At 48.2% G+C, this 27,351-nt stretch overlaps 1 protein-coding gene across 1 annotated transcript in view; it reads left to right on the top strand.

Moving 5' to 3' along the window:
* The window catches only part of LOC139373588 (retinoic acid receptor beta-like), a 173,058-nt gene extending 146,619 nt beyond the window's left edge, over positions 1–26,439 (top strand). Inside the window, exons 5-8 of the mRNA XM_071114263.1 lie at positions 12,263–12,439; positions 24,652–24,856; positions 25,884–26,042; positions 26,198–26,439. Coding sequence (XP_070970364.1) covers positions 12,263–12,439; positions 24,652–24,856; positions 25,884–26,042; positions 26,198–26,439 — 783 coding nt within the window. The remainder of the gene's footprint in view (positions 1–12,262; positions 12,440–24,651; positions 24,857–25,883; positions 26,043–26,197) is intronic.
* The last annotated feature ends 912 nt before the right edge of the window (positions 26,440–27,351 follow it).

Raw genomic sequence — 27,351 nt, forward strand, 5'->3', positions numbered from 1 at the left:
CTAATGTTAACATGCATGAACCCAAGGCTTTTACTGTTACAGAAGTAAACAAATGAGAGTGCCTGGGGACACACAGGGCCTGGGTTAACCTCTACATCACAAAGAGGAACAGAGGAGGAGTAGGATGAGGGTACAGTTAAAGGCTATAAGAACTGGTCATCTAATGCGTTTGGAACAGAGTAAAAGGAGCAGACTTCTGGGAGTGGTAGGATAGATTCAGGGCATAATGTACAGACAAGGGCATGGTAGGGTGTGAGTACAGTGGAGGTAAACCTAGGCATTGAGTGAGGATGAGAGAGGTTGCATATCTGGAGGCGCGGTCTCCGCTAGGTGCGGTCTCCGCATATGTGGGGGGTGGGACAAGGGGGCTATCTGAGGCATGTTGAGCGGGACTAGGGGTTCCACAACACAATAAAACAATGAGAGCTACCCTAAACAACAGTATACAAGGCATATTGACATTAGAGAGAGGCATAAAGCAATCACAGGTGTTGATTGGGAGAGCTAAGACAACAACGGGTAAGACAACAACAGGTACACAGCTAAGACATCTACAACGGGTAAATGGCGATGAATGGGCAGAGAGGGTCAGTTAGCTACACACAGGGCCTGAGTTCAAGGCTGGGGCCGACAGATAAACAAAATGAACTATCGTGTTAATGAATAGTCCAGCAGGCATCGGCTGGATAGCCGAGTGATCATGGGGTCCAATGAGCAGCAATAGATGAAACAGGGAGCCGTTCGGTAGTCGATTACTACGCTAGGCGAGTGGGAGACACAGGGTTCAGGAAGCTAGTGGGCCGGGGCTAGCAGATGGACCAACAACAGCTGCGATGATCCGGTGTAATGGTCCAAAGCTTGCGGCAGGAATCCAGTGATGTAATGGAAAAAAGCAGTCCGACATGCTCAGGGCTGATGTCGTGCTGTGCAGACTGGCAGGTATTATCCGGGCTATCAGGGCTAAAGCGTCTGCTGTCTGAGCTTAAGGTAAAGACCGCTAGCAGTGGCTAACAGTGACTAAATAGCTAGTAGCTAATTAGCTAGATAACTTTTGATGGCTAGCTTCTGATGGAGGGTCTAGTTATAAGGTCTAAAAAATAGCAGATCCTTACCACATTGGCTGAGGTGGGTTGCAGGAAGGTAGATTTAAAAATTGAAAAAAAGAGATTGAAATATATTGAAATGTATACAAAAAAATAAGGAAAAAAAGAATATTTACACGGGACAAAAACAAACACATCTTACTGCTACGCCATCTTGGATTTATCTGTTCACTGTGTGCATTATTCTACTCAATATTATTACAGAAATCTCTACTACGTTACCTTCTGAGTATGTATGTAGTATGCACTTCTACAGATCAGATGTTTGTTTGCACATTCATAATGTCTGTTCTACAACCAGGGGATAGACCATTCATAATGTCTGTTCTACAACCAGGGGATAGACCATTCATAATGTCTGTTCTACAACCAGGGGATAGACCATTCATAATGTTAGTACAGGGGCCTCTATTCAATCCGTATCACTGAAGCAATACAGACTCTGATAGAAATGTAAAGGTCCTTTCCAATTGAGCTGACATGCAGCGTTTACCGAGAATGCAGTCTCTGCTAACGCCTTTAAATCACACTGTAATGCTGAACTTCTGCGATACGGATTGAACAGAACTCCATAATGTTGGTACCAGACCCTGTTCGTTAGGAACATCCATAATGTCGGTACCAGACCCTGTTTGTTAGGAACATCCATAATGTTGGTACCAGACCCTGTTGGTTAGGAACATCCATAATGTTGGTACCAGGCCCTGTTGGTTAAGAACATCCATAATGTTGGTACCAGATCCTGTTGGTTAGGAACATCCATAATGTTGGTACCAGATTCTATTGGTTAGGAACATCCATAATGTTGGTACCAGACCCTGTTGGTTAGGAACATCCATAATGTTGGTACCAGACTCTATTGGTTAGGAAGATCCAAAATGTTGGTACCAGACTCTATTGGTTAGGAACATCCATAATGTTGGTACCAGACTCTATTGGTTAGGAACATCCATAACTTCATCTCTGCCCGTAACACTACATTTTGTTTACACCAGTGTAGCAGCAACAAACCTAATGGTGGGAGGAGTAGAAAATAGATGTCAGCAACAGATGACTTTGCCTTGCTGCTGCTGAAAACATCAAAAGCACATCAGAGAAATGTTTCAGAGCTCGGTGTTTGTGTGTGCGTGCGTGTGTGTGTGTGTGTGCGTGTGTGCGTGCGTGTGCGTGTGTGTGTGTGTGTGTGTGTGTGTGGAGATAAGGCAGAGGCAGCGGCGGACGGAAACATCAATCTGGGTGAGAGACGAAGACGTGGAGACTTTGGGGACGACCGAGTGCGTCTTCTCTTCCGTTTCCTTGCCTTCTTTCCTGACACTTGTGAAAAGTGGAATAAATGTGGCGTATATCAAAGGGTCGGGAGGAGGAATGGCGGGCGTGTATGTGTGTGTGTGTGTGTGTATGTGTGTGTGTGTATATGTGTGTGTGTGTGTGTGTGTGTGTGTGTGTGTGTGTGTGTGTATGTGTGTTTCTGTGTGTGTGTGAAAATAAAACCTAATATAACTCAAACGGAAAGCATTTGCATTTTTGCGCAGTCACGCACACACGCACGCACGCACACACACACACACACACACACACACACACACAGATACACACACACACACAGATACACACACACGCATGCACGCACACACACACACACAAATATACACACACACACAGATACACACACACGCACACACACACACACACACACACACACACACACACACACACAGAGAGAGATACACAATGCGACAGGGCTTAGCTTAGTATTGTAAATGACTGTCAGTCTGTTTGAGGTTTTTATATACACCAGTCATCTATCAGGTGTCAAGGTTGATTTGGAGGCTGGAGCCTTTCCTCTTTCTCTTTCTCCCTCCTTTCTTTTCACCGCTTACACTCCCAACTGCCTCCATCCCTTCCTCCCCCTCGACTCCTTCCCCACCCTCATGTTAACAGACAGACAACGGAGGATCTGTTGGTTTGGTTCTCTACACTGAGAGACTTCCCTCCAGAGAGTGAGAGAGGCCTGATAAACTCTGACATGGACAGAAATTCAACCACTTAAGATCAATTCGTCACATCGCTGTTCTGAGTGTTTGTTATTGAGCTAGTTATGGCCTCTAGCTGGCTTGTACAGGGATAGAATATAATATTTGGGCATTGCCAAAGATAATGCATTTTTTTGTTAGGATATAATCTTGGTCCATAAACAGAAAAGGCGAAGACGGGGTTCAACGTTCAGTCTCTAGGAGTCTAAAAAAGCATTGTGCATACCACAACGAGAGAGAGAGAATTTAAAGTTTCATGTTGTAATGTCATATGCACAAAGTACCGTGAAATGCCTTGTAAACTCAAAACCCAAAGAGAGAGACCAAGCGACAGAGACACAGAGATAAGACAGGTCTCTGAGCCTGGATGTGGAGGCAGCTCTTTGCTCCCAAGCATCCCTCTGTGCAGAGGTCAAGGTTCACAGAAACCCGGAGCAGCAAAACCTCCTGAGCCAAATAGCAGAATCAAATATGTACTGAGCTATGGTATGTAGATAGACTACCGTGCCAGATAGATAGAGCTTAGCTAGTTTTAGGACATTTTGACAGGTAAATGTGAGATAGTAAATGTGGGATAGTGAAATTGTTCTTGAGTGATTGATAGTTTTATAGCAGGTTGATATAGGGATTTGTTTGATTGACAGCTATGCATAGCAACGTTGTACAGGCAGTTTGACAGTGTCTAACACTGTTTGATTTTAGACTGATAGACTGACTTGCATATAGATAGAGCTCTGCGTGAGGTAGTGACTGATTGACACCGGAGCTTTGCGAATGACGTACTGTTGGGAGGGTTGTGGAGCAGAGCAAGGGAATATTTTGTGGTAGACATGTAGGAACTCACGCACATACACACACCTCAAACTTATCTGGAGGCTTGGGGGAGTTTCATGTCACCTATCAATCATTCTGGCTATGTTCATACAGTTTAATGAACAAACAAAGTGGAAGACACCACAGCACTGGCACACCCTCTCTTAAAAAACTAAATATATAACAACGGTAACAATCGTTAAAAAAAATTCCTATGGTGGATGTTTGACATTGAGATTATAACTAAAGTTAATCAGTAGTGATGTAAGCCTTCCACATTCTAAGTATTTGTAAAGGCTTTCCCTGGTTAGCAACAGCTCTGAGGGAACAGTTACCATCAGTTCACAGTTTGCGCTACATTATCTTGAAGATTACTTGTCCTTTTCCTGTACAAAACACAAGTTAAGGAATGTCCCACTACCAAGTAGTAGCACAATTCACTTTCAAATTCAAATAGAAATGCCCCTCTCCTTAAATATACTTAAATATACAGTTGAAGTCGGAAGTTTACATACACCTTAGCCAAATACATTTGCAGTTTTTCACAAATCCTGACATTTAATCCAAGTAAAAAATCCCTGTTTTAGGTCAGTTAGGATCACCACTTTATTGTAAGAATGTGAAATGTCAGAATAATAGTAGAGAGAATTATTTATTTCAGCGTTTATTTATTTCATCACATTTCTAGTGGGTCAGAAGTTTACATACACTCAATTAGTATTTGGTTGCATTGCCTTTAAATTGTTTAACTTTGGTCAAACGTTTTAGGTAGCCTTCCACAAGCTTCCCACAATAAGTTGGGTGAATTTTGGCCCATTCCTTCTGACTGTTGCTTCAATACAGTATATCCACATAATTTTCCTCCCTCATAATGCCATCTATTTTGTGAAGTGCACCAGTCCCTCCTGCAGCAAAGCACCCCCACAACATGATGCTGCCACCCCGTGCTTCACGGTTGGGATGGTGTTCTTCGGCTTGCAAGCCTCCCCTTTTTTCCTCCAAACATAATGATGGTCATTATGGCCAAACAGTTCAATTTTTGATTCATCAGACCAGAGGACATTTCTCCAAAAAGTACGATCTTTGTCCCCCATGTGCAGTTGCAAGCCGTAGTCTGGCTTTTGTATGGCGGTTTTGGAGCAGTGGCTTCTTCCTTACTGAACGGCCTTTCAGGTTATGTCGATATAGGACTCGTTTTACTGTCTGTCTGTAAACAATTGTTGGAAAAATTACTTGTGTCATGCACAAAGTAGATGTCCTAACTCAACTTGCCAGAACTATAGTTTGTTAACAAGACATTTGTGGAGTGGTTGAAAAACGAGTTTTAATGACTCCAACCTAAGTGTATGTAAACTTCCCACTTCAACTGTGTATATTTGTAAATAATAACCAGTTCCCATAGTCAGTCAGTAATGTAATATTTAAAAATCATTCTTCACAATGACAGAAAACTGTGGCTTTAAATAAGTCATGTAGGCAAGATGCATGCTGCTGTCAGTTCTGTCACGGCAGTAGCAGTAGGCCTGTACTTAGATAAAGCCTTAATCTGGATCACTAGTAATTACGTTGGCTTTCAGGCTGAGAACTTCCTCATTATTACAAGCAATTGGTTCCTGACTTGCCTTTTGAATGTTGCTCCTCCTCAGCTCTCTCCCTCTCGCTCTCTCAGCTCTCTCTCTCTCCCTCTCTCTCTCTCCCCCTCTCTCTCTCTCCCTCTCGCTTTCTCTCTCTCCCCCTCTCGCTTTCTCTCTCTCAGCTCCCTTGATTAGGTTAAAGCTCCAATTATGTGGTGAAATATTCCAATCCTAGTCCTGGGTGATTTAGGAGTTCACTGCTGGGTGAGGGGAGATAGTGTGGAGAGAGAGAGGGTGAGTGAGAGGGCTTAAGGCGTGACAATGAATAAGGCTTCATTGACAGTGATGGTGATGAAAAATGGCCCTGGCACTTTAAAAGACAAAATAAAACATTAGGGATATGTGGCCCTCAGCTTCAAGGAGGAGAAGTGTGTGTGTGTGTGTGTGTATGGGGGGGAGGAGAAGTGTGTGTGTGTATGGGGGGGGGGGTTATGTGTGTTATATAGCCCAGTCAACCATTGACTATGAGCTACATCATTACTGCTATACTCTACTGTCATTATCCTTCACAGGTACTGGATAATAATACTACCAGAAGTCTTTTATTCTTTTGTTATGCCTACACATACACACACCCCGGCCGGTGAGGAATACAGAGCGGTGGTTTCTACATTGGCAGCTTATTTTCTAACGTCGCAACTTGTCTAATTTGTTTGGATAAATGCCTTTAAAGAAATTAGAACTCCCAGGCCACTTCCTTGTTCAGCTCTATTGAATTATAGGACTGATGTAATTGACTGAGATTGCAGTGTGAGAGGGGGATTGGGAAGGAGAGGGAATCAAACTGTGAATCTACCTCTTTCTCCCTCTCCCCTCCTCCCTTCTTCGCCCATGGGAGGAACAAGATGAGTGGCTTTAATATCAGAGACTTCGTCTTCATCCCCGAATCTATCCATCCCTCCATCCCCATCCCTCCATCCCCATCCCTCCATCCCCATCCCTCCATCCCTCCATCTCCATCCCCATCTCTCCATCCCCATCCCTCCATCTCCATCCCTCCATCCCCATCCCTCCATCCCCATCCCTCCATCTCCATCCCCATCCCTCCATCTCCATCCCGCCATCTCCATCCCTCCATCCCCATCCCTCCATCCCCATCCCTCCATCTCCATCCCTCCATCTCCATCCCCATCCCTCCATCTCCATCCCTCCATCCCCATCCCTCCGTCCCCATCCCTCCATCCCCATCCCTCCATCTCCATCCCTCCATCCTGATCCCTCCATCTCCATCCCTCCATCTCCATCCCTCCATCCCCATCCCTCCATCTCCATCCCTCCATCTCCATCCCTCCATCCCTCCATCTCCATCCCTCCATCTCCATCCCTCCATCTCCATCCCTCCATCCCCATCCCTGCATCTCCATCCCTCCATCCCATCCCTCCATCTCCATCCCTCCATCCCCATCCCTCCATCTCCATCCCTCCATCCCCATCCCTCCATCTCCATCCCTCCATCCCATCCCTCCATCTCCATCCCTCCATCCCTCCATCCCCATCCCTCCATCTCCATCCCTCCATCCCCATCCCTCCATCTCCATCCCTCCAACTCCACTCCTCTTTCCTCCCACCATCCACCCGTCAGAAGCGACACACAGTACAGTACTATGTATTGTCAGTTTCACATAGTACAGTAGTATGTGTTGTCAGTGACACACACTACAGTAGTAGGTATTGTCAGTGACACAGAGTACAGTAGTGTGTATTGTCAGTGACACAGAGTACAGTAGTGTGTATTGTCAGTGACACACACTACAGTAGTAGGTATTGTCAGTGACACAGAGTACAGTAGTGTGAATTGTCAGTGACACACAGTACAGTAGTGTGTATTGTCAGTGACACAGAGTACAGTAGTAGGTATTGTCAGTGACACACACTACAGTAGTAGGTATTGTCAGTGACACAGAGTACAGTAGTATGTATTGTCAGTGACACACAGTACAGTAGTGTGTATTGTCAGTGACACACACTACAGTAGTAGGTATTGTCAGTGACACAGAGTACAGTAGTGTGTATTGTCAGTGACACACAGTACAGTAGTGTGTATTGTCAGTGACACAGAGTACAGTAGTGTGTATTGTCAGTGACACAGAGACACACAGTGTCTCTCTTTCACTATCTCTGTCTCTGTCACTCTCTGTGTCTCTCTCTCACTCTCTCTGTCACTCTCTCTCTGTCACTCTTACTCTCTCTGTCTCTCTGTCACTCTCTCTCTGTGTCTCTCTCTCACTCTCTATGTCACTCTCTCTCTCTGTCACTCTCACTCTCTGTCTCTCTGTCACTCTCTCTCTCTTTCTCTCTCTCACTTTCTCTGTCACTCTCTCTCTGTCACTCTCACTCTCTCTGTCTCTCTGTCACTCTCTCTCTGTGTCTCTCTCTCACTCTCTCTGTCACTCTCTCTCTCTCTGTCACTCTCTCTGTCTCTCTCTGTTTCTCTGTCACTCTGTCACTCTCTCTCTGTGTCTCTCTCTGTCTCTCTGTCACTCTCTCTCTCTGTGTCTCTCTCTGTCTCTCTGTGTCTCTCTCTGTATCTCTGTCCCTCTCTCTGTGTCTCTCTCTCACTATCTCTGTGTCTCTCTCTCACTCTCTCTGTCTCTCTCTTTTTCTGTCTCTATCTCTTTCTCGCTCTCAATTAAATTCAAAAGGCCTTTCTGTCTGTCTGTCTGTCTGTCTGTCTGTCTGTCTGTCTGTCTGTCTGTCTGTCTGTCTGTCTGTCTGTCTGTCTGTCTGTCTGCCTCTTTCTTTGACTGTGAAGTGAACAAGGACAGAGACGTTAGTGTTTCCTTTATTTTCTGAACTGTGAAAGTCATATAGTCGTAGTTTTCTCTGAACTGTCAGTGACGACATATGGAGGAATACAATGAAAGATGTATTTATGCAGTGTTTTGATAGTTTAACTTTTTTATGGATAAAGTTCACAGTCAAACAGAATGTTAAACACTTGTGCACACCTTACTTAACACACTCACACACACGCGTTACACACGCACAAACATGCACGCAAACACAGACACACTTCAACCTGTGTGTGTGACCTTGCTGTGAGTACAGGCAGGCCGGCTGGGAAGGCCCAGTCATCCAGAACAGATGGGCCATTTCATGTTAACAATCTAAAAACAAACAAATGATCATCAGCTTCTCCATCCACAGTAATACTGAACACACACTTCCTACACGCACGCACACACACACACACACACACTCACATACACACACACACACACATACACACACACCTCTGTAAGGTAAGCAATTCCCCGAATGGTGCTTTGTCTGCCTCTTTTTTTCTCTCTTTCTCTCACTCTCCTCTCTTTATCCTTCCCTCTCTCTCTCTCTCCCTCTCTCTCACTCTCCTCTCTTTATCCCCCCCTCTCTCCCTCTCTCTCCCTCTCTCTCCCTCTCTCTCCCTCTCTCTCTCTCTCTCTCTCTCACTCTCCCTCTCTCTCCCTCTGTCTCTCTTTCCCTGACTCCCCCGAGTCTCACTTATATTCCTCCATCTCACATTCCATCCCTTTCTCTCCTCTTTTTCACATTCCATCCCTCTCTCCCTCTTCTCCTCTCCCTCTTCCTCTCCTCCTCCTCTCTCTCTTCCTCTCCCCCCCTCTTTCTCTTCCTCTCCCCCCTCCTCCTCTCCCTCTTCCTCTCCCCCCCCCCCTCTTCTCACTCTTCCTCTTCCTCTACCTCCTCTTCCTCTCCCTCCTCCTCTTCTCCCTCTTCCTCTCCCCCTCCTCCTCCTCCTATCCCTCTTCCTCTCCCCCTCCTCCTCCTCCTCCTCTCCCTCTTCCTCTCCCCCCTCCTCCTCCTCCCCCTCCTCCTCCTCTCCCTCTTCCTCTCCCCCCTCCTCCTCCTCCCTCTTCCTCGCCCCCCTCCTCCTCCTCTCCCTCTTCCTCTCCCTCCTCCTCCTCTCCCTCCTCCTCTCCCCCCTCCTCCTCTCTCTCTCTCTCTCTCTCCTCTCCTCCCCCTCCACTCTCTCTTCCTCTCCTCCTCCTCTTCTCCCTCTACCTCCTCTCCCTCTACCTCCTCTCCCCTTCCTCCTCTCCCCCCTCCTCCTCCTCTTCCTTCCTCCTCTCCCTCTTCCTCTTCCTCCCCCCCTCCTCTTCTCACTCTTCCTCTTCCTCTACCTCCTCTTCCTCTCCCCCCTCCTCCTCCTCTCCCTCTTCCTCCCTCCCTTCCTCCTCTCCCTCTTCCTCTCCCCCTTCCTCCTCCTCCTCTCCCTCTTCCTCTCCCTCCTCCTTCTATCCCTCTTCCTCTCCGCCCTCCTAACCCTCTTCCTCTCCTCCTCTTCCTATCCCTATTCCGCTCCCCCTCCTCCTCTCCCTCTTTCTCTCCCCCTCCTTCTCCTCTCCCTCTTCCTCTCCCCCTCCTTCTCCTCTCCCTTCCTCTCCCCCTTCCTCCTCCTCCTCTCCCTCTTCCTCTCCCCCCTCATCTTCTCACTCTTCCTCTTCCTCTACCTCCTCTTCCTCTCCCTCCTCCTCTCCCTCTTCCTCTCCTCCTCCTCCTATCCCTCTTCCTCTCCCCCCTCCTCCTCCTCTCCCTCTTCCTCTCCCCCTCTCCCTCTTCCTCTCCCCCTCCTCCTATCCCTCTTCCTCTCCCCCCTCCTCCTCCTCTCCCTCCTCCTCTTCCTCCTATCCCTCTTCCTCTCCCCCCTCCTCCTCCTCTCCCTCTTCCTCTCCCCCTCCTCCTATCCCTCTTCCTCTCCCCCCTCCTCCTCCTCCCTCTTCCTCGCACCCCTCCGCCTCTCCCTCTTCCTCTCCTCCTCTTCCTATCCCTCTTCCTTTCCCCTCCTCCTCTCCCTCTTTCTCTCCCCCTCCTTCTCCTCTCCCTCTTCCTCTCCCCCTTCCTCCTCCTCCTCTCCCTCTTCCTCTCCCCCCTCATCTTCTCACTCTTCCTCTTCCTCTACCTCCTCTTCCTCTCCCTCCTCCTCCTCTCCCTCTTCCTCTCCTCCTCCTCCTATCCCTCTTCCTCTCCCCCCTCCTCCTCCTCTCCCTCTTCCTCTCCCCCTCTCCCTCTTCCTCTCCCCCTCCTCCTCCTATCCCTCTTCCTCTCCCCCCTCCTCCTCCTCTCCCTCCTCCTCCTCCTCTTCCTCCTCTCCCTCTTTCTCTCCCCCTCCTTCTCCTCTCCCTCTTCCTCTCCCCCTTCTCCTCCCCCTCCTCCTCTTACTCTTTATCTCCCCCTCCTTCTTCTCTCCCTCTTCCTCTACCTCCTTCTCCTCTTCCTCTACACCTCCTCCTCTCCCTCCTCTTCTCCCTCTTCCTCTCCCCTCCTCCTCTCCCTCTCCCCCTCCTCCTCCTCCTCCTCTCCATCTCCTCCTCTCCCTCTTCCTCTCCCCCTCCTCCTCCTCCCTCTCTTCCTCTACCTCCTCTCCCTCTTCCTCTCCCTCCTCCTCCTCTCCCTCTTCCAGTCCCCCCTTCTCCTCCTCCTCACTTTCTCACCAAAGACAAACTGCTGCTGATGAAAACAACTTTATTAGCATATATTAATTCAGTACGTAGAGATGATCTGACTGTCAATACGTGGGAGTTGATTATGTTAAGTTGTACCCACTGTAAGATCAGGACTGAAGAGCCTTTTGAACAACTTTATAACAAGGGCAGGGAGTGCCATGTTTACACACCTACAACTCATCCTCCCCAAGTTTCTTCAGACAAAGACTGCTTACGGTCTGCCTGTCTGACTGTCTGCCTGCCTGCCTTCCTACCTACCTCAAACTCACTTTCTCTTTCAGCTTCTCCTCCTCTTCCTCCCACATTGTCTCTCTTTCTCTCTCCATCTCTTCTTTCATTCCTAGCCCTATCACTATTCTCCTCTCCCTAATGGCTTGCCATTTTCCTGTCTCTCTCCTCTTTATTCCTTCTCCTTTCCATGTCTCTACTTTCTTCCTCTTCCTCTCTCTCTCCTCTCCTCTCAGTGTGTTAGTGTAGGGCCTGGTACATATCACCTCTATTCCTCTCCCTTCAAAATGTTCCCTGCTACCTGTCACAGCTGTATGGCTGATTCCTGTCCTCCTTCCACTCTCCCTCCCTCTCTCTCCCTCTCTCTCTCCCTCTCTCTCTCTCTATCTATCTCTCTCTCTCTCTCTCTCTCTCTCTCTCTCTCTGTCCCTCTCTCTCCCTCTCTCTCTCTCTCTCTCACTCTCTCTCTCACTCTCCCCTCTCTCTCTCTCTCTCTCTCTCTCTCTCTCTCTCTCTCTCTCTCCCCCCACTCTCTCACTACCTCTCTCTCCCTCTTGCTCTCTCACTTTCTATCTCTCTCTTACGCTCTCTCTCCCCCCACTCTCTCTACTGCTCTCTCTCTTTCCCCCCCACTCTCTCTTCCCCCCACTCTCTCTCTCACTCCCTCTCCTCTCCTCCTGCTCCCTCTCACTCATTACTGCGCCCTCAGCTCTGCTCTATTTACGACAACAACAACAACCTCGGCTGTAGATATATAGTGTCATGGTGGAGTGTCTATTATTTATATACAGTGAGATATAGTGTGTGGGTGAAGACTGGATCTGTGTCTCATGATGACGGTGCCTCTCGGCCTCTCGCCTTACTCTGTCTGTCTGTCTGTCTGTCTGTCTGTCTGTCTGTCTGTCTGTCTGTCTGTCTGTCTGTCTGTCTGTCTGTCTGTCTGTGTGAGTGTCTCCGTATGTTGGCATGCTTGCTAATGCATGAGTCTGTGTTCTCTCTCTCCCCTCCAGAAGTCGAGTGCAGAACAACGCGTGAGGCTGGACCTGGGGCTGTGGGATAAGTTCAGTGAGCTGGCTACTAAGTGCATTATAAAGATTGTGGAGTTTGCCAAACGAGTACCTGGTTTTACAGGACTCACCATAGCTGACCAGATCACGCTGCTTAAAGCTGCCTGCCTCGACATACTGGTAAGGACTGAGTGTCGCACACACACACACACACAGATCACACACACACACACACAGATCACACACACACACACACAGATCACACTGATCAAAGCTGCCTTCCTTGACATACTGGTACGTATCAGTAGTTTGAAAAGCAATACATCGCTTATGTACATAGTTAGTGCATAGTTACTTATGTACATAGTTAGTGCATAGTTACTTATGTACATAGTTAGTGCATAGTTACTTATGTACATAGTTAGTGCATAGTTACTTATGTACATAGTTAGTGCATTCATTCCTATGTAGTAAGACTAGTTTTACTCCTTCATAGTGTTCCTCAACCTCTGGTCCCTAATGATTAACTGACACTGATTAAGTCACTTCTACAGGATAGTTACAATGTACATGGACATCCAAGGAGGGATAATGTAGTAGTTTACCAATCTGTGCTACAGGAAGAGTTGAGACACAGCCCTACTACTCAGTGTTCATTTTTGCAAATGTAATCACAGCAGGAATTGTGCTCGCCTGACGACACAGATTAGCGTTGTGGATCACAGCAGGAATTGTGCTCGCCTGACGACACAGATTAGCGTTGTGGATCACAGCAGGAATTGTGCTCGCCTGACAAATGACACAGATTAGCGCTGTGAATCACAGCAGGAATTGTGCTCGCCTGACGAATGACACAGATTAGAGCTGTGAATCACAGCAGGAATTATGCTCGCCTGACGAATGACACAGATTAGAGCTGTGAACCACAGCAGGAATTGTGCTCGCCTGACAAATGACACAGATTAGAGCTGTGAATCACAGCAGGAATTGTGCTCGCCTGACGAATGACACAGATTAGCGCTGTGAATCACAGCAGGAATTGTGCTCGCCTGACGACACAGATTAGCGTTGTGAATCACAGCAGGAATTGTGCTCGCCTGACGAATGACACAGATTAGCGATGTGAATCACAGCAGGAATTGTGCTCGCCTGACGAATGACACAGATTAGAGCTGTGAATCACAGCAGGAATTGTGCTCGCCTGACGAATGACACAGATTAGCACTGTGAATCACAGCAGGAATTGTGCTCGCCTGACGAATGACACAGATTAGCGTTGTGGATCACAGCAGGAATTGTGCTCGCCTGACGACACAGATTAGCGTTGTGGATCACAGCAGGAATTGTGCTCGCCTGACAAATGACAAAGATTAGCGCTGTGAATCACAGCAGGAATTTTGCTCGCCTGACGAATGACACAGATTAGCGATGTGAATCACAGCAGGAATTGTGCTCGCCTGACAAATGACACAGATTAGCACTGTGAATCACAGCAGGAATTGTGCTAGCCTGACGAATTATACAGGTTAGCGCTGTGAATCACAGCAGGAATTGAGCTCGCCTGACGAATGACACAAATTAGCACTGTGAATCACAGCAGGAATTGTGCTCGCGTGACGAATGACACAGATTAGCACTGTGAATCACAGCAGGAATTGTGCTAGCCTGACAAATTATTCAGGTTAGCGCTGTGAATCACAGCAGGAATTGAGCTCGCCTGACGAATGACACAGATTAGCACTATGAATCACAGCAGGAATTGTGCTCGCCTGACGACACAGATTAGCGCTGTGAATCACAGCAGGAATTGTGCTCGCCTGACGACACAGATTAGCGCTGTGAATCACAGCAGGAATTGTGCTCGCCTGACGAATGACACAGATTAGCACTGTGAATCACAGCAGGAATTGTGCTAGCCTGACGAATTATACAGATTAGCGCTGTGAATCACAGCAGGAATTGAGCTCGCCTGACGAATGACACAGATTAGCACTGTGAATCACAGCAGGAATTGTGCTCGCCTGACGACACAGATTAGCGCTGTGAATCACAGCAGGAATTGAGCTCGCCTGACGAATGACACAAATTAGCACTGTGATTCACAGCAGGAATTGTGCTCGCCTGATGACACAGATTAGCGTTGTGAATCACAGCAGGAATTGTGCTCGCCTGACAAATGACACAGATTAGCGCTGTGAATCACAGCAGGAATTGTGCTCGCCTGACAAATGACACAGATTAGCGCTGTGAATCACAGCAGTAATTGTGCTCGCCTGACGAATGACACAGATTAGCGCTGTGAATCACAGCAGGAATTGAGCTCGCCTGACGAATGACACAGATTAGCACTGTGAATCACAGCAGGAATTGTGCTCGCCTGACGAATGACACAGATTAGCGTTGTGGCTCACAGCAGGAATTGTGCTCGCCTGACGACACAGATTAGCGTTGTGGATCACAGCAGGAATTGTGCTCGCCTGACAAATGACACAGATTAGCGCTGTGAATCACAGCAGGAATTGAGCTCGCCTGACGAATGACACAAATTAGCACTGTGAATCACAGCAGGAATTGTGCTCGCGTGACGAATGACACAGATTAGCACTGTGAATCACAGCAGGAATTGTGCTAGCCTGACAAATTATTCAGGTTAGCGCTGTGAATCACAGCAGGAATTGAGCTCGCCTGACGAATGACACAAATTAGCACTATGAATCACAGCAGGAATTGTGCTCGCGTGACGACACAGATTAGCGTTGTGAATCACAGCAGGAATTGTGCTCGCCTGACGACACAGATTAGCGTTGTGGATCACAACAGGAATTGTGCTCGCCTGACAAATGACACAGATAAGCGCTGTGAATCACAGCAGGAATTGTGCTAGCCTGACGAATTATACAGGTTAGCGCTGTGAATCACAGCAGGAATTGTGCTCGCCTGACGACACAGATTAGCGTTGTGGATCACAGCAGGAATTGTGCTCGCCTGACAAATGACACAGATTAGCGCTGTGAATCACAGCAGGAATTGTGCTCGCCTGACAAATGACACAGATTAGCGCTGTGAATCACAGCAGGAATTGTGCTCGCCTGACGAATGACACAGATTAGCACTGTGAATCACAGCAGGAATTGTGCTAGCCTGACGAATTATACAGATTAGCGCTGTGAATCACAGCAGGAATTGAGCTCGCCTGACGAATGACACAGATTAGCACTGTGAATCACAGCAGGAATTGTGCTCGCCTGACGACACAGATTAGCGCTGTGAATCACAGCAGGAATTGTGCTCGCCTGACGAATGACACAGATTAGCACTGTGAATCACAGCAGGAATTGTGCTAGCCTGACGAATTATACAGATTAGCGCTGTGAATCACAGCAGGAATTGAGCTCGCCTGACGAATGACACAGATTAGCACTGTGAATCACAGCAGGAATTGTGCTCGCCTGACGACACAGATTAGCGCTGTGAATCACAGCAGGAATTGAGCTCGCCTGACGAATGACACAAATTAGCACTGTGATTCACAGCAGGAATTGTGCTCGCCTGACAAATGACACAGATTAGCGCTGTGAATCACAGCAGGAATTGTGCTCGCCTGACAAATGACACAGATTAGCGCTGTGAATCACAGCAGGAATTGTGCTCGCCTGACGAATGACACAGATTAGCACTGTGAATCACAGCAGGAATTGTGCTAGCCTGACGAATTATACAGATTAGCGCTGTGAATCACAGCAGGAATTGAGCTCGCCTGACGAATGACACAGATTAGCACTGTGAATCACAGCAGGAATTGTGCTCGCCTGACGACACAGATTAGCGCTGTGAATCACAGCAGGAATTGTGCCCGCCTGACGAATGACACAGATTAGCACTGTGAATCACAGCAGGAATTGTGCTAGCCTGACGAATTATACAGATTAGCGCTGTGAATCACAGCAGGAATTGAGCTCGCCTGACGAATGACACAGATTAGCACTGTGAATCACAGCAGGAATTGTGCTCGCCTGACGACACAGATTAGCGCTGTGAATCACAGCAGGAATTGAGCTCGCCTGACGAATGACACAAATTAGCACTGTGATTCACAGCAGGAATTGTGCTCGCCTGATGACACAGATTAGCGTTGTGAATCACAGCAGGAATTGTGCTCGCCTGACAAATGACACAGATTAGCGCTGTGAATCACAGCAGGAATTGTGCTCGCCTGACAAATGACACAGATTAGCGCTGTGAATCACAGCAGTAATTGTGCTCGCCTGACGAATGACACAGATTAGCGCTGTGAATCACAGCAGGAATTGAGCTCGCCTGACGAATGACGCAGATTAGCACTGTGAATCACAGCAGGAATTGTGCTCGCCTGACGAATGACACAGATTAGCGTTGTGGCTCACAGCAGGAATTGTGCTCGCCTGACGACACAGATTAGCGTTGTGGATCACAGCAGGAATTGTGCTCGCCTGACAAATGACACAGATTAGCGCTGTGAATCACAGCAGGAATTGTGCTCGCCTGACGAATGACACAGATTAGCGATGTGAATCACAGCAGGAATTGTGCTCACCTGACAAATGACACAGATTAGCACTGTGAATCACAGAAGGAATTGTGCTAGCCTGACGAATTATACAGGTTAGCGCTGTGAATCACAGCAAGAATTGAGCTCGCCTGACGAATGACACAAATTAGCACTATGAATCACAGCAGGAATTGTGCTCGCGTGACGACACAGATTAGCGTTGTGAATCACAGCAGGAATTGTGCTCGCCTGACGACACAGATTAGCGTTGTGGATCACAACAGGAATTGTGCTCGCCTGACAAATGACACAGATTAGCGCTGTGAATCACAGCAGGAATTGTGCTAGCCTGACGAATTATACAGGTTAGCGCTGTGAATCACAGCAGGAATTGTGCTCACACAGATTAGCGCTGTGAATCACAGCAGGAATTGAGCTCGCCTGACGAATGACACAAATTAGCACTGTGAATCACAGCAGGAATTGTGCTCGCCTGACGACACAGATTAGCGCTGTGAATCACAGCAGGAATTGAGCTCGCCTGACGAATGACACAAATTAGCACTGTGAATCACAGCAGGAATTGTGCTCGCCTGACGATACAGATTAGCGTTGTGAATCACAGCAGGAATTGTGCTCGCCTGACGACACAGATTAGCGTTGTGGATCACAGCAGGAATTGTGCTCGCCTGACAAATGACACAGATTAGCGCTGTGAATCACAGCAGGAATTGTGCTCGCCTGACAAATGACACAGATTAGCGCTGTGAATCACAGCAGTAATTGTGCTCGCGTGACGAATGACACAGATTAGCACTGTGAATCACAGCAGGAATTGTGCTAGCCTGACGAATTATACAGGTTAGCGCTGTGAATCACAGCAGGAATTGTGCTCTCCTGACGACACAGATTAGCGTTGTGGATCACAGCAGGAATTGTGCTCGCCTGACAAATGACACAGATTAGCGCTGTGAATCACATCAGGAATTGTGCTCGCCTGACAAATGACACAGATTAGCGCTGTGAATCACAGCAGTAATTGTGCTCGCGTGACGAATGACACAGATTAGCACTGTGAATCACAGCAGGAATTGTGCTAGCCTGACAAATTATACAGGTTAGCGCTGTGAATCACAGCAGGAATTGAGCTCGCCTGACGAATGACACAAATTAGCACTATGAATCACAGCAGGAATTGTGCTCGCGTGAGGACACAGATTAGCGTTGTGAATCACTGCAGGAATTGTGCTCTCCTGACGACACAGATTAGCGTTGTGGATCACAACAGGAATTGTGCTCGCCTGACAAATGACACAGATTAGCGCTGTGAATCACAGCAGGAATTGTGCTAGCCTGACGAATTATACAGGTTAGCGCTGTGAATCACAGCAGGAATTGTGCTCGCCTGACGACACAGATTAGCGCTGTGAATCACAGCAGGAATTGAGCTCGCCTGACGAATGACACAGATTAGCACTGTGAATCACGGCAGGAATTGTGCTCGCCTGACGACACAGATTAGCGCTGTGAATCACAGCAGGAATTGAGCTCGCCTGACGAATGACACAAATTAGCACTGTGAATCACAGCAGGAATTGTGCTCGCCTGACTACACAGATTAGCGTTGTGAATCACAGCAGGAATTGTGCTCGCCTGACGACACAGATTAGCGTTGTGGATCACAGCAGGAATTGTGCTCGCCTGACAAATGACACAGATTAGCGCTGTGAATCACAGCAGGAATTGTGCTCGCCTGACAAATGACACAGATTAGCGCTGTGAATCACAGCAGTAATTGTGCTCGCCTGACGAATGACACAGATTAGCGCTGTGAATCACAGCAGGAATTGTGCTCGCCTGACGAATGACACAGATTAGCGCTGTGAATCACAGCAGGAATTGTGCTCGCCTGACGAATGACACAGATTAGAGCTGTGAATAACAGCAGGAATTGTGCTCGCCTGACGAATGACACAGATTAGAGCTGTGAATCACAGCAGGAATTGTGCTAGCCTGACGAATGACACAGATTAGAGCTGTGAATAAAAGCAGGAATTGTGCTCACCTGACAAATGACACAGATTAGCGCTGTGAATCACAGCAGGAATTGTGCTCGCGTGACGAATGACACAGATTAGCACTGTGGATCACAGCAGTAATTGTGCTCGCCTGACGACACAGATTAGCGCTGTGAATCACAGCAGGAATTGTGCTCGCCTGACGACACAGATTAGCACTGTGAATCACAGCAGGAATTGTGCTCGCCTGACAAATGACAGAGATTAGCACTGTGGATCACAGCAGTAATTGTGCTCGCCTGACGACACAGATTAGCGCTGTGAATCACAGCAGGAATTGTGCTCGCCTGACGACACAGATTAGCACTGTGAATCACAGCAGGAATTGTGCTCGCCTGACAAATGACACAGATTAGCACTGTGGATCACAGCAGGAATTGTGCTCGCCTGACGACACAGATTAGCGTTGTGGATCACAGCAGGAATTGTGCTCGCCTGACGAATGACACAGATTAGTGCTGTGAGTAACAACAGGAATTGTGCTCACCTGACGAATGACACAGATTAGAGCTGTGAATCACAGCAGGAATTGTGCTCGCCTGACGACACAGATTAGCGTTGTGGATCACAGCAGTAATTGTGCTCGCCTGACGAATGACACAGATTAGCGCTGTGAATCACAGCAGGAATTGTGCTCGCCTGACGAATGACACAGATTAGAGCTGTGAATCACAGCAGGAATTGTGCTCACCTGACGAATGACACAGATTAGAGCTGTGAATCACAGCAGGAATTGTGCTCGCCTGACGAATGACACAGATTAGAGCTGTGAATCACAGCAGGAATTGTGCTCGCCTGACAAATGACAGAGATTAGCACTGTGAATCACAGCAGGTATTGTGCTTGCGTGACGAATGACACAGATTAGCACTGTGAATCACAGCAGGAATTGTGCTAGCCTGATGAATTATACAGGTTAGCGCTGTGAATCACAGCAGGAATTGAGCTCGCCTGACGAATGACACAAATTAGCACTGTGAATCACAGCAGGAATTGAGCTCGCCTGACGAATGACACAAATTAGCACTGTGAATCACAGCAGGAATTGTGCTCGCGTGACGAATGACACAAATTAGCGCTGTGAATCCATGCAGAAACACATAGCGTACCTTTACCACACCTTTACGTACCTTTACCACATGAACAGGTACTGTTTAGTGTGTAAAGATCTCTGATACCTGGGTTTGCTCTCTCCGTTGAGGTAGCTAGGCAATACGCTAGTCAGTACACTATTCAATACGCTAGTCAATACGCTAGGCAATACGCTAGTCAGTACGCTAGTCAATACGCTAGTCAGTACGCTAGTCAATACGCTAGTCAATACACTAGTCAGTACCCTAGGCAATACGCAAGCCACGCTAGTCAATACACTAGTCAATACGCTAGTCAGTACGCTAGTCAATACGCTAGTCAATACGCTAGTCAATATGCTAGTCAATACGCTAGTCAGTACGCTAGGCAATACGCTAGTCAGTACGCTAGTCAGTACGCTAGGCAATACGCAAGCCACACTAGTCAATACGCTAGTCAATACGCTAGTCATTACGCTAGTCAATACGCTAGTCAGTACGCTAGTCAATACGCTAGGCAATACGCAAGCCACACTAGTCAATACGCTAGTCAGTACGCTAGTCAATACTCTAGGCAATACGCTAGTCAATCCGCTAGTCACGCTAGTCAATTCGCTAGTCAATACACTAGTCAAATACGCTAGACAATACGCTAGGCAATACGCTAGTCAATACGCTAGTCACGCTAGTCAATACGCTAGGCATTACGCTAGTCACGCTAGTCAATACGCTAGTCAATACGCTAGTCAATTAAGCTAGTCAGTACGCTAGTCAATTACGCTAGTCAGTACGCTAGTCAATACTCTATGCAATACTTTACTCAATACGCCATCAATACGCTAGGCAATGCGCTGAAACCTCTGAACTTCCTCCCTAGAGTCTGGTCCTTAGACCTTATTGGTCAGTTTGCGCAGCCAGCCAATTGAAGAGAAGGTTAATTGATCCTGACAGTCGATCAGTATGTGGAGGAGCCATCCTTAATCAGAGGACACTAGGTTAGTGTTTCAGATGTAACGGCTCCAAATCTAATAAATGATTGAAATGCTTGTGTCTTTCTGCAGTGAAGTTGTTTTTGTTCATATTTGTCTGGGTTGCTGTATGTTTTTCTGGAGCAGGAATCTGAAATACAGGGGAGCACATTGTTAGAAGATCGCCCCTGGCTGAGTGCTGTTTGTTTATATATTTGTTTATTTAGGAGTAGTGCAATCGCATGCTGTGATAATAAAGCCTCGGTATGAGAGAGAGAAGAGAACGAAGAGGCGGGAGAGAGAGGAGGGGAAGGGAGGGGGAGAAAGAAAGAAAGAAGGAGAGGAGAGAGGGGTGGATTGTGTCAAGCTCCAGAGTCATGTGTCTCTCTCTCTGTCTCCACGGGGCTATCCTCAGTCAGCTCCTTGCCTCTCTCTCTGTCTCCACAGGGTATCCTCAGTCAGCTCCTTGCCTCTCTCTCTGTCTCCACAGGGTTATCCTCAGTCAGCTCCTTGCCTCTCTCTCTGTTTCCACATGGTTATCCTCAGTCAGCTCCTTGCCTCTCTCTCTGTCTCCACAGGGTTATCCTCAGTCAGCTCCTTGCCTCTCTCTGTCTCCACAGGGTTATCCTCAGTCAGCTCCTTGCCTCTCTCTCTGTCTCCACAGGGTATCCTCAGTCAGCTCCTTGCCTCTCTCTCTGTCTCCACAGGGTTATCCTCAGTCAGCTCCTTGCCTCTCTCTCTGTCTCCACAGGGTTATCCTCAGTCAGCTCCTTGCCTCTCTCTCTGTTTCCACATGGTTATCCTCAGTCAGCTCCTTGCCTCTCTCTCTGTCTCCACAGGGTTATCCTCAGTCAGCTCCTTGCCTCTCTCTTTGTTTCCACAGGGTTATCCTCAGTCAGCTCCTTGCCTCTCTCTCTGTCTCCACAGGGTTATCCTCAGTCAGCTCCTTACCTCTCTCTCTCCTCTCATCCTCAGATCAGACCCCCCCCGGGTCAGCCTGACCTGAAAAGGCCCTTCTCTCTGTCTCTTTCTCTACACTGGTAGCTCACAGCACAGCAGCTACAATAGTCTCACTGTTCAGTGCCCAGGGTTAGAATCGTGTATCACAGGGGTGGTATTTAATAAAGTAGTATTAAATATTTAATAGCTTTAGTCAAGTAAATGTCCTGACGAATGTGATCATGATGTGACGTCTGTATATATGTTGTTCTGTCCAGAGACTGCAGTGTATTCTGAAATGGATAGATGTTATCCTACTTATCAGTAGTGTTATTGGGGTTTCTGGTGGTCTAGATTAGTAGTGGCTGTATCACACTATCACTTCCTGGTGTGATGAGAGCTGCTGCCACACTGTCCGGCTGTGTGAGCGAGATAACAGGACGTGCTACTATCCCTGTGCTCTTAGCACTGATTAGATGGGTGATTTGCAGTAATGCTAGATGGATTTGTTTGTTATGACTAAGTGGTATTTGTCAAATGTGACAAGTCACTGGGGTTGAAGAGGTGAGAAGTTCAAGTCCTGCTCTCACAGATACACACACACACACACACACATACACATGCACACACACACACACACACACACACACACACACACACACACACACACACCTACGTCAACGAGTGTGTGAAGAAGGAAAAACGGTGTGTGTGTGTGTGTGTGTGTGTGTGTGTGTGTGTGTGTGTGTGTGTGTGTGTGTGTGTGTGTGTGTGTGTGTGTGTGTGTGTGTGTGTGTGTGTGTGTGTGTGTGTGTGTGTGTGTGTGCTTGATGAAGAGACAGACAGTGTCAGGCTTTGAAGCCAGTTGAGTGGGCTGGCACTGACAGCTAGTGAGTGGTGTGTGTCTGTACGTGTGAGTGCACGTTGACAGTGAGTGGCAGGAGCGTCCGCAACATGAAACAGAATAAAACATGGAGGCTGGCAGAGATTCAAACACCGGCTGGCCAGACACACACACACACACACACACACACACACACACACACATTGTATAGTAGAATCCAGCAGCAGGCATACAGAAACACTGTGAGGTTCCTCCTCAAGGTCATGACCATAGAGGTAGTTTCTCTCTTTAGTCTTTGTTGGCTGTGAAACTTGTCAGTCCTAGCTCCAGGTATATAGTATAACTAGTGCATGGCCTTGTCCCTAGCTTCTCTCAGTGGGCTTCATTTTGAGTTTGTCTACTCTTTCCCTCACTGTCCCTCTCCTCTCCCTCACTGTCCCTCTATCCTCTTCTCCCCTCACTGTCCCTTTTCTCTCCCTCACGGTCCCTCTGTCCTCTTCTCTCCCTCACTGTCCCTCTCCTCTTCTCCCCTCACTGTCCCTCTCCTCTTCTCCCCTCACTGTCCCTCTATCCTCTTCTCCCCTCACTGTCCCTTTTCTCTCCCTCACGGTCCCTCTGTCCTCTTCTCTCCCTCACTGTACCTCTCTCCTCTTCTCCCCTCACTGTCCCTCTACTCTCCCTCACTGTCCCTCTATCCTCTTCTCCCCTCACTGTCCCTCTACTCTCCCTCACTGTCCTTCTCCTCTTCTCCCCTCACTGTCCCTCTACTCTCCCTCACTGTCCCTCTCCTCTTCTCCCCTCACTGTCCCTCTACTCTCCCTCACTGTCCCTCTCTCCCCTTCTCTCCCTCACTGTCCCTCTCTCCTCTTCTCCCCTCACTGTCCCTCTACTCTCCCTCACTGTCCCTCTATCCTCTTCTCCCCTCACTGTCCCTTTTCTCTCCCTCAGGGTCCCTCTCTCCTCTTCTCCTCCTCATTGTCCCTCTCTCCTCTTCTCTCCCTCACTGTCCCTCTTCTCTCCCTCAAGGTCCCTCTCTCCTCTTCTCTCCCTCAGGGTCCCTCTCTCCTCTTCTCCTCCTCACTGTCCTTCTTCTCTCCCTCAGGGTCCCTCTCTCCTCTTCTCCCCTCACTGTCCTTCTTCTCTCCCTCAGGGTCCCTCTCTCCTCTTCTCCTCCTCACTGTCCCTCTTCTCTCCCTCAAGGTCCCTCTCTCCTCTTCTCTCCCTCAGGGTCCCTCTCTCCTCTTCTCTCCCTCACTGTCCCTCTTCTCTCCCTCAAGGTCCCTCTCTCCTCTTCTCTCCCTCAGGGTCCCTCTCTCCTCTTCTCTCCCTCAAGGTCCCTCTCTCCTCTTCTCTCCCTCAGGGTCCCTCTCTCCTCTTCTCCTCCTCACTGTCCCTCTCCTCTTCTCCCCTCACTGTCCTTCTTCTCTCCCTCACGGTCCCTCTCTCCTCTTCTCTCCCTCAGGGTCCCTCTCTCCTCTTCTCCTCCTCACTGTCCCTCTCCTCTTCTCCTCCTCACTGTCCATCTCCTCTTCTCTCCCTCACGGTCCCTCTCTCCTCTTCTCTCCCTCACTGTCCTTCTTCTCTCCCTCAAGGTCCCTCTCTCCTCTTCTCTCCCTCACTGTCCCTCTCCTCTTCTCCCCTCACTGTCCTTCTTCTCTCCCTCAAGGTCCCTCTCTCCTCTTCTCTCCCTCACTGTCCCTCTCCTCTTCTCCCCTCACTGCCCTTCTTCTCTCCCTCAGGGTCCCTCTCTCCTCTTCTCTCCCTCACTGTCCCTCTCCTCCCCTCACTGGCCTTCTTCTCTCCCTCAGGGTCCCTCTCTCCTCTTCTCTCTCTCACTGTCCCTCTTCTCCCATCACTGTTCTTCTTGTCTCCCTCAAGGTCCTTCTCCTCTCTTCTCATCTCCCCTCCCATACTGCGTGCATACATAATGTATAATTCTCTCCTCTCCTGTCCCCTGTCATATAGATTCTGCGTATCTGTACGCGGTACACTCCGGACCAGGACACCATGACGTTCTCAGACGGGCTGACCCTGAACCGGACCCAGATGCACAACGCAGGCTTCGGCCCGCTCACCGACCTGGTGTTCACCTTCGCCCACCAGCTGCTGCCCATGGAGATGGACGACACAGAGACAGGCCTGCTCAGCGCCATCTGCCTCATCTCTGGAGGTACACTACACCTTCTTCACTTTCTTTCTGCAACACATCTGATACACATCTGATACAGTGGTCAGTGACAGAGACAGAGAGGTGATTTAAGAAGTGGTCAACGTTGCCCAGAGTCTAAAGGTGGCAGATGTGAAACTTTAACAAGTCATTAGAAAGGCAGTCAAACTCCGAAGACATTTGATACAGACTTAGACTGACTGACTGACTGACAGACAGACACAAAGTCTGTAATCAGGTCCTACACAGGTCCATCTCTGTGAGGCAATATATGAGAGAGAGTGTGTGTGTGTGCGTGCGTGCGTGTGTGCGTGCGTGTTGAACTGTTCTGTTCAACCTGTTTCAGCACACAACACACCAGACAGTAGTGCTCCCTCAGCTGGGACACGGCAGGCAGACATGAATTCAAACACACACACAGTGATCTCTGCATTCTGGCATAATGCAGTTCTAAATACAGTCTGACACACGCTCCTCCCCTGCGGTGTATAACTGGTGTATTGGGGAAGGTTTCCATTCCAAGGTGTGAATCCCCAGAGCCTTGCCTTATATTGCATGTTGTTGTATAATCCCCAGGGGAAGAACTAAGCACTCTGCTGTGTCTCAGTAATGTGACTCTGTGACTGGCAGGCCTCAGGTCCTACAGCAGGAGCTGGTGCTTTCAACGCACTCACACACTGACCCCGAATGGACTGAAGTGGTACTGCAAGCTTTACAAGTCATAATGTCAAAATACAATGATACAAATGCCATATAGGACTCCTGACTTTAGAGAACTGTGCGATATTAAATACAAAGAAGTTGGTGGAATTTGATTTATTTTTCGTACCTCATTTTTGACGCTCTTTTAATGTTCCATGGAAACCGTTCCAGTCGGATTACTTTACAGCACAGCTGCTTTTATGCCAAACTATATCAAAGTGCAAGGTCATGGGGCATATGGCCTGGTAAAGGCTACGTGTTGCCCTACTCTATGACTCTGCTGTGTCTTTCCAACTCCTTGGCCACACATCGCCTGTCTCTCTCTCAGACCGGCAGGACCTGGAGGAGCCCTCTAAGGTCGACCAGCTCCAGGAGCCTCTACTGGAAGCTCTGAAGATCTACGTGAGGAAGAGGAGGCCCAGCAAGCCACACATGTTCCCCAAGGCCCTGATGAAGATCACTGACCTCCGCAGCATCAGCGCCAAAGGTACAGACAGAGACTCATATACTAATGCAACTGAGTAGAAATGAGCACACTATAGATTCATTAGCATTTCAGTAGGCAAACTTTGTACACAGATGCCCTATAAAATAGTTTAGCAATATGTTTGTTTTGCAATATGTCCTTTCCTCTCCCTCCAGGTGCGGAGCGGGTCATCTCGCTGAAGATGGAGATCCCTGGCTCCATGCCTCCTCTGATCCAGGAGATGCTGGAGAACTCAGAGGGACAAGACGGCCAGAGCAGCACCCAGGGCGAGGATGGCAGCAGCCCCAAGAAGTGCACCCCTAAGGAGGGTACGGGGGGTAAACCCTCCCCTGTGTCCCCTGACCCCTCAGACAGTGATGGGCCCACAGTGGCCCCTGAGGAGGAAGAGGACCCCTAGGTCCCCGTGGAACTCAAGGGCCTCTCAGACAGACACTCTCTCTATCTGACATTCCTTTGCACAAAAAAAAACTAAAACTAGGTCGACAGCCAGGCATGGTGGACCCCCTCTCCTCCTCCCCTCAGGCCTTCGGTCCCTTGGTGACCACCACCACCTTTGCTTGTTCTTATGTTTTCCTTTACGTTTGTTTTTTCCTTCTCTCTCTTTATCTCTTCATTTCCCCTTAAAAAACGACAGCACTAAGGCCTAAAAGGACCAGTTGTTGGTTTGTGTATAATTCTAAATTGATTGAGGTTGTGTCTCGGGACTAGGGTGTGATTGGTCGAGTTGGGTTTGACCCCGTCTGGCCACACCCACTTACCTGTACACAAAGGTCATATGTCATCCTCCTCAGGTCTCCTGTGTAAATTCATCCCTGCATGACGGGCTTGCCGAGTTTAATGCGTGGTTTTAATCTCTCTCTCTCTCTCTCATATTGTTGAATATATTGTACATACCATTGTATAGTTAGAAATCTCTGTTTCTATGATGAATTTTGTGGTGCTTTTTTCATTGTCTTAAATATTATAGTTTGAGGCGAAACAGTACATGACAAGGTTTAAAGGGGGGCCTAAAATATAAGGTCCTTTACAAAAACAGTTACATAGAATGTTCTTGCATATAGACAGTCTGGAAGACTAATACTTTATATTTGTTCCTATATTTAATGTTTGTTTTTTGGTCTTTTATGACTCTTTATGTTGATGTCTCGTTGAGTGTACATTGCATTCACCATAAAGCCCGTTAGAGGTTTCTCTCCTGTATCAGCGGCTGCATCTCTTCAGCTGTTTCCTCAAGGGGGGAAGCCAGACTGTAGAGGCCATAGATATACAATGACTAGATTGAATCTAGATGTTCAATTACTAGATTGGA

Source organism: Oncorhynchus clarkii, chromosome 18 (genome assembly GCF_045791955.1).
Source record: "Oncorhynchus clarkii lewisi isolate Uvic-CL-2024 chromosome 18, UVic_Ocla_1.0, whole genome shotgun sequence".
Taxonomy (NCBI): Eukaryota; Metazoa; Chordata; class Actinopteri; order Salmoniformes; family Salmonidae; genus Oncorhynchus; species Oncorhynchus clarkii.